This window comes from Lissotriton vulgaris, chromosome 1_1, assembly GCF_964263255.1.
Source record: "Lissotriton vulgaris chromosome 1_1, aLisVul1.2, whole genome shotgun sequence".
In the NCBI taxonomy this organism is placed as follows: Eukaryota; Metazoa; Chordata; class Amphibia; order Caudata; family Salamandridae; genus Lissotriton; species Lissotriton vulgaris.
In genome coordinates, this window is record NC_141685.1 from 793,717,801 (window position 1) to 793,726,262 (window position 8,462).

The 8,462-nt window shown below is 47.4% G+C and overlaps 1 protein-coding gene across 1 annotated transcript in view; it reads right to left on the reverse strand.

Annotated features, from left to right (window-relative positions):
• RASAL2 (RAS protein activator like 2) overlaps nucleotides 1–2,866 on the reverse strand; it is a 785,014-nt gene extending 782,148 nt beyond the window's left edge. Inside the window, exon 1 of the mRNA XM_086956462.1 lies at nucleotides 1,596–2,866. Coding sequence (XP_086812588.1) covers nucleotides 1,596–1,749 — 154 coding nt within the window. The 5' untranslated portion in view covers nucleotides 1,750–2,866. The remainder of the gene's footprint in view (nucleotides 1–1,595) is intronic.
• Nucleotides 2,867–8,462: the final 5,596 nt, after the last annotated feature.

The window sequence follows — 8,462 nt, forward strand, 5'->3', positions numbered from 1 at the left end:
CATGGGTAGGAAAAGAATCTCAGCAACTAGAGGAAGAGATTGGACAGCACAAAGTTGTCTTCTAATTAACTGAGGTCTAATTAAAAGCCAATTTGAGATGGTGCGGCATCCTCAGTGATCTTCCTCAGCCAGATTCTATAATTTTACTGCGGACATTAGGTTTAAAGATTACACTTTTTTCCATTTTAGAGTCTGGTTGCATTTTCTCTGGAATTGTTTTTATTGGACCAAAACATTGTATGGAGCAGTCAACACTGTGCGGTTTCCTTGAACCTTCTTGTGGGTCTGGATCGATACCATGACAAGATTACTGCATTAAACAGCCTATGGAGCATTGTAGGTGGACTAACAATTCAGCTCTCATTCAGCCTTCAGAATGCAGATTCTGCTGCTAAACTTAAGCACTGGAGATGATCTGTATGAAGAAATGGTCCTAACTCCAAAGGTATTCCATTTCTGGGAATTCAGATTGGCACATCAACATGAAAAGGATCCCTGTGGTGGGGAAATGAATAGCATTAAGGGAACCTACCAGACATTTCCTAGCACTAAGTCAAACTATATAAGGAGAGGAAAAAATCACTGCATTTCCCAAACCATTATCACCCACCATCCAATTCTCTTTTCTAACTTGACATGACTTCCAAATAAGTGCTGATGGAAACCAGCATGGTGGCTATAGGCATAAAGCTTGCCCCTTTCTCCCCCAACGTGCTGTAGAGGAATTCAGTCTTCCAGGCTACTTATTGAATATTCTAATGGACCAGCGTCCAGCAAATACAGGGTCCTTGGAAGTCTAGTAGCTAAATGTAACACCCCTCATGCTAGTCGGGATTTTTTAAAGATCACTGAGAAAATAGATGTTGTATATTCAATTCAACTGCGGTCTGCATACACAATCCACTTTGCATCTGCTCCCAACTATTTGTTAATGTAATGTTGCTTAGATTGAACTTTTGTGTTAAAAGGTTACACTGAATGAGGTTTATCACACTAACCCCACTAAAATGCTGCAGAGGTGAACGAAGTAAGCACTTGAAATATTGTAACATTAGCACATGGCCTTCAATTAAAGCCCATTCACAATTGACACCTTAAGATACCACAATTATAAAACATGACCATGACACAGTGTAGTCGTTGCTCCTCAACAAAGAAAACTGGACATAGTAAAAGGTGGAAGAAGTGCACGCTTAGTGAATGCTGTGCATTCTTCTTTGGTCCTACTTTGATAGAGTTGCTGTTAGTGTTCACTAGGTGGTGGTGTCCCAAAACAAGCAATCATTTGATTAAGTAAAGACATAACCAAATCTTGGTAGTTTGAGATGGTACGCTCAGAGTTGAGAAGCTTGCACACGCTCTCATATCACAACGCAGCACCCAGAACTGACACAAATACACGGTCTACACTTACTGCTGAACAAGGTCAACAGCACGTTACCACACAAATACAGATGACATGATGTTATCAACACAGTGTATACTTGCAGTGTAATGCACAGGTGACTAGAAGTATGAAAGGCTACAAGCAGTCAGTTACCACAGATGCACACCCAGTCATGCTGTGTGCAGAATGCACAGGTGAATAGTCTTACCGGAGACCCGCACCCATCCCTGCTGTTGGCACACACATTCTCGCAGGATCCTCTCCAGGGCTCCGCTGCCCTCAAGCTCCTCCAACTCCTGGTGCATGGATGGGTACATGTCCATGTTGGAGCCCTGCGTGGGCCAGGGGGAAACGCTCAGCATGGGGGGCACATGGATGTTCTCCAGCAAAATGGAGCGAAGTGTACTGTGCTGCGAAGGTCTACTGCCTGTGCAGAAGGTTCTTCTGGGCTAAGAGCGGTTCCTCTTGCCTAAGGCGTGCTCCTTGTACTGGGGAATAAGGGGACACGTTCTCTGGGGCCCTTTTGTTGCACCTGATGGAGAGTAGGGAGTACTTGTCCTTGGGTACCCTTGCCAGGTGCTTTAGGTTTTAACTCGTTTGGTGAATGTTATGGTCCATGGGGAAGAGTTATCCAAATAGGGGGCTCTTTCTCCAAGGAGGGTGGGATGGATCTTGTAATGGAGACACTCAGATGCCTTGTGGGTAATAGTCCTGGGTTGTCTTTCCTGACTGTTCTCCTGATCTCTTACTATGGGAGTCTTGTCTGATGTAAAATGGGGGAATATTTCTTCTATTCGGCGGTTCTTGTCCCGAGAGGTGAGCAAAGTAGAGTGGTACAGAGCTCTTGTCCCTGGATGAGCTCTTTCATGCTGGGGTACTGAACCTCGAATGATTTTTCGTATGCTGGCGCTGTAAGGGGTTAAAGCGCATATTTGGTTTTAGGAACCCCACTTGTCCTGGCGCGAGAATTTTCTGTCTCTGCTGGGGGAGCTTGTTGTATTGGGGTGGAGGGATGGTGCATTGAGGTGAATGGGCTGTTTTCTTTCGGAGACACCTCGGCTCCTACCGTCTCCTTGCTCCAGGCGAATGTTGCTCTTTTCCTCTTAAACGAGGAATTCTCTTTTTTGGCGGATAATGGATTGTCCTCACAGGAGGGTTCGTTTTCTTATTCTGAGTGAATGTTTCTCTTTTCCATTGAAATATGGAATTCTCGTCTTCAGATGCTGTGGATCGTTCTCGGAGGGGGCTAGTTTTCTGGACAGTGGTATCTTCGATGAAGGTGGGCTCCGTCCGCCAGGACGCGCTCCTCCCTCCGTGGAGCGCTCTCTTTCCTGTCCCGGTGGGCTGGGGTCGCGAGGCTCCCCGTGGCTTCAGTAGAGCTGGCTCTTCATCTGGGGGCTCGCGCAGCCCCAGCTCGCGCACCGCTTCTGTCAGCAGCACACTACGGAGCACTACGACCAAGGCCACGCCTCTTGCTGAAGCCCCTCCCCCGTACACGATAAGTCTCGCCTCTTTCCCCAGACCACTCCCTCGCGCACCTCGGACACTCATCGAACTCCGCCCCCTTATTCAACACGAAGCTCCGCCCCTGTTGCCCCGAGCCACCTTGCAGTGATGGAATCGTCTGTGGAGCTGAGGCCACGCCCCTTCACGACGTCCCTCCCTTTTGTGTGAGCGACGCCCCTCCCCTTGCGCTCAGAACAAGGCCTGCCGGTCAGGCCTGCCGCTTCAGACACGCCCCCTTGGCCTTCACCTACCCACATCAAGGCCCCTCCTCCCAAGGCTCTTGTAGATGCAGAGCGAGCGTGCGCGGACAGAAGTGAAGGAGCGCCGAACGACGGAGCAGACTTAGGCAATCGATGTCCGAGCGATTTGTTAAACTATAAATTCCCCGTGATAACGGTTTCACATGACAACGCCGAGCCTTAGAACCAACTCAATGTTAAGACAATGCATACATGCCTCACTTAGTGGGGGGATTTTGCAAAAAAATAACATCGGGTAATGGATTTTCCCAGGGCACAAGTCCTAAACAAGCATTTAAAATGCAATAGGTCTCGCGTTTGATTAAGATAAAGACATTTGCTTTTCTAATGGAATTCTACAGCAAAGCGAGACTGCCTCACTACAGAGACCTATTGCATTTTTAATGCTTGTTTTTATTGTAGTCGAATTTAGTTAGTGAATCACGCTACAGGTAAAGCAGAATGCTCTATAGTTACAAAGTGAGCGAATTTGCCACCAGACATTTGGGAAATTGTAGTCTGTGTACATGTGAAGTTCCTAAAATATCAACAAAGATCAAGCTTCTAACACTGTCCACCAATGTAACTCATGCTGGACACGCGAAGGTCGAGCGGCCATTATGCTGATTCTGTTGATGACCTCTCTGCGGAGATGCAATAGGAGCAGTGCTTTTGTTCCACCTGGGATAGAGGATTCTTTCAATCAGAGGATTGCATTATTATTTGAAATACGCTAGTACAAAAATACTGTTACACAAAAACAGAAGATATATCAATAATGCATTACAAAATGTTTAAAAAAAACGAATGCATTGAAACATAAAAGCAGTGAACAATAAAAAGTAATGCGTATATAAAAGTATAAACACTCCATTTTAGCACTGCCTTGCTGGAATGATTTGAAAGATAATCAAACCACTAAAGAGAAAAGTGAAATGCTATAACATTTAAAGGCAGTGTGCCCGCTGCTTCTATGAGCTTAATAAACTGGTACGTGGCAAATACGACTGACCTCTGAACTATGAAAGGAGAACAGCCTCTTAAACAGACTTCAATAGACTTGGTGGGGTATTTAGGCAAGATAATGGACGTGATGGCCAAAACCTAGACAATGCAACAGAGTAAAGTTAAACATGACGCAGTGAGTTGCCCTCTGGTGATTGAAATGCGCAGTGATACAATCTATTCACACACCTGATACTCTGTCGACACCGGACGCACTGCTGACACTGCCTTTGCACATTTCTGGCACACTCGCGGCACACTTTACCACAGTCGATCCACAAAGCTGGCACACTGACTACGGACTCCTGGCACATTGCTGACACTGTCCTCGCACATCAATGCCCCAACCTCACGCACGGTGCTGACACCACCCATGCTGTATCTGACACATTTTGTCACAAGGCTGGGAGACTCCTGGCACACTGCTAATGTTTTCATGGCACATTTCTGACATACTCCTGGCTCACTTGTAAGTGCTCTGCCGGTGCACCTGTGCCACAATCTATTTACACAGATGGCACACTGCGAATGCTGACTACGGAATCCAGGCACACTGCTGACCCTGCCCTCTCACATTTCTGGACACTTGTGGCACACTCATAGTACACTACTGGCACACTCTGCCACACCCTATCCACACTGCTGACACTATCCTCGCACGTTTATAACCACTTCAAGCAGAGTGCTGATACAACCCATGCCACGGATGGCAAATGCTTGATAGAGACTCCTGGCATACCGCCAATATTTTCCATGCACATTTCTAACTTCCACCTGTTCACTAGCACATTACTACCAGAGTCATGACGCACGGCCGGCACACCCTGGGCACAGTAACAACACACTGCTTTTAAACACATGGCATAACCCCTCTTGCACACTTACAGCACGCTCTTGGCATGCCTGTAAAACAGTTCTGGAAAAGTCCTAGCCACAGCCAGTCATACAGCTAGCACATTCCAGGCACAGAGCGAGCACTCGTGGGGCAGAGTGTTGCACTACCGAGATAGCCCCAAAACGAACCGGAGAACCTGTTGGTACAGCACCAACCCAGTCCAGAACATTTGGCCCACCCCAGGAACCCTCAAGGCTCACTGCTGGCACACTCCTGACATTCCAAATTGAGGTTACACGCGTGCCATTGGCACGCACCTTCAACATGTGTGGCACAATGTTGATTGTTTAATGGCACCCTGCTGAAAACCACTGCTCGTACACTCCTGGCATGAGCCAGCCTAGCAGGGATTCCCATGTCCAGATAAATGTTCTGTTTTCCAACAATGTGTATGTAAAATACGGTCAAGGTGTCCACAGACTAACGGAATGCTAACCATTTCGGACAGCGCGCGCCCACCTTTCTCCCCAGAAAGGTGAATAGAAGAGAGTGCATGGTACCCACCGTGGCTCCCGCGCAGGTAGACGGGCGAGCAGTAGATCGAGGCGAGCATGGAGTGTTGCTTAGTCCCGTGGTAGTGATGGTCGTGTTGCGAGTTCGTGGATGAGGAGGACGACGAAGAGGCCACGTTGGAAGAACTCCACACAGAGCTGTCCACCCCCCTTCAAAACAGGGACCATATCCACGGTGTCCAGGCGCAGCAGCGCGCGGTGTTCCGGGGTCCTGGGTAGCCGCCGATGGCCCTTATCCTCACGCGCATGGTTAACATGAGGGGCGCCGGCTGCAGGAGGGCACGGGGGCTTCCAGACAACAGGGCAAGTTCATGATGCCCAGTATCGGGTCATTCCTTCCTAGGACCTCCTCGGGCCATTGAGCCACAATCCCAGTTCCTTAAATGTGGGTAGAGCGACTGTCCCGGTACCACGTCAAAAACTCAGCTAAAATGTCACCTGATAGGTAGCTCAGCGGGTTAGTGTGCCAGCTGCTGAGTTATGCGTGCAAACTGCTGGTTTGAAATACAGCTTGTTGATTGAGCCTCCTTCAGTCTGGGGTTGTGAAAAAAGTGCCAGATGATTGTTGGAAAGTAGCAACTGATGTGTAGAGCTCAAAGGCGCTACAGTACAGCTGTAGTTAGTGTCATATGGTTATTTCTTCAGGGTATTTTGCGGTCAGATTGTACGACAACCTGCCTAGCATTAGACCGGAGCTGAGACCAGGGCTAGCCGGAGAAAGTGCCAGTTGAGATGGTGGGGTAGATCCAGGAAAGGGAAGTAAGACAACCTGTATTTCTGAAGCACTTCAAAGTGCAGCCATGCCAGAGAAAGAGCATTCCATTATCACATCAATACACAAACGAGAGCTCCAAACGTCATCTGAAATAGATCGGTGGGTTAGTGTATCAGTTACCTCAAAAAAGAGGCAGTCGATTTCCAATCTGGGGGACCTGGTTCGAGTCTCTGCAATTACTCTCAACATCTTGTGGTTCTGGTCAAATCGTTAAATCTCCCATTCCTAACAAAAATGAATGTGTCCTTGTGTAACGCAACTGGTGCTCATGTAAAGCCTCTGATATCTTCAGGTCAAGTTCGCACAATATTAAACTACAAAAATGAAATAAATAAAATTAAATGTGGGTTATCTATTAGAAGTGTTGGTTCTTGAACAGGTTTTCCCAGATTTTCTGGTTTCAGATTGTGCCATTCAGCTAAATGGTTGTAAATATCTCTCCCGTTTGACATCAAGGCCCAGGCCTTGCAGGAGACAGTATGTTAGACTTCCCACTACTGTCACAGTGACACGAGGCACGGGGGCGAGCACAGTCTTTTGATAAGGTAATGTACTGGCATGTGCCAGCACACGCATCTAAACGTGGTGAGTTTCGTGACACTGCAGGCCCAGAGCACAAGAAGGGCTCCGGCACCACGGTGCCAGTCTTCGTTCAAGAAAAGAACTACAAGAAATCAAATAAAAAATAGAACAAAAAAAAATATTAACCAAATGACAACAAGCGAACTTAATAGCTGTGAACGTAAATAAAGAAAAACGGCGGATATGCCTTCACTTATTGGTCTCAAATAATTGCCTTTTTATGACCGCTCGAGACCGCTTCAATCAGCCCTCGAAGAAAGGCTCTCCAGAAACTCCAGCTGCATAAAATGAAATTATAATGCCGTTGCTGCCACCTCATGTCTCACACTGGTATTTGTATTTGCTACAATATCCCCCATCAGCTGAAACAAGCTGAAAGATACGCCGTGCGCGTGCCCATGTGCTGTCTGGGTCCAAGTTGATGCACACGCCGTGAGCATGCACATCGGCTGTCCGTGCACGCACATGTTTTGTCTCCGTTCCGCACCAAAGTCATAACAATAGAGTCTCGCCAAGGCGAAGCAGCGCATGCGCTGTGCATGGGCTGCGTTCGCTAGGTGAGACCTAAAAAAGAAGTGGGGGGACTAACCTAGTTAATCAGTATGCAAGTATCATCGCAGCGCATGGCATCGCAGCGTGTGACATCACAGGAACTGGCATCACAAGAATTGATATCAATCAATCAATCATACTTAGTTTAGTTTAGTTTATATGCTTGTATAGCGCATGAATCAGCCCCTGAAGGGTATGTCAGCGCTCAGGGATTTGAAGCAGAGGCAACGGCAATGGGCTGATATAAAACAGAGCTGTTTTCAAGGCTTTCCTGAATTTCCGATGGTCAGGACATTGTCTTAAGACAATAGGAGCTGGTTCCATAGGAGTGGCGCTTAATATGAAAAAGCCTTGCCTCCTGTTCGTGTCTTTTTTATTCTGGGGATCTTGAGCAGAGATTTAGAGCTTGATTGCAGAACCCTGTGGGGGTGTAATGGTGTAGACTCTCCGCCAAGTAGGAGGGTCCCTTTCCCATATTGCCTTGTACATCAGGCAACAGATCATGAACTTCACACGCTTCTGTATAGGCAACCAATGTAGCTAGTGAAGGAGGGGGAAGGAGGGGGAGTGAACGGATCTGCGGGGGGCATTTAAGACTAAACGTGCTGCAGTATTTTGTATCATCTGAAGGCGGTTTAGTGAGGACTTGTTGGCTGTGATCAGTAAGGCGTTAAAGTAATCTAGCTTACCCAGCACCAGGGTTTGAATCAGAATCTTTCTCATGGAGTCGGGAAGATAGGGGAAGACTCTTCTCAGTAGGCCCAATACGTGGAAGCATGAGCCCACAGTGTGTGTTACATGCTTTTTCATAGTGAGAGTCTGTTCGAGGTACACTCCAAAGTTTTTGGCTGTTGTTGTGGGGGTTTCCCAGTTCTGGAGGCCACCAATGTGGTGTCCACAGAAATGGGGCGTCTCCAAAGAGCAAGACTTCTGTTTTTCAGGCATTCAGCTGTAGGAAGTTGTTTTACATCCATTGTGAGATTGCCAGCATGCCAGAGGAGAAGGTGGA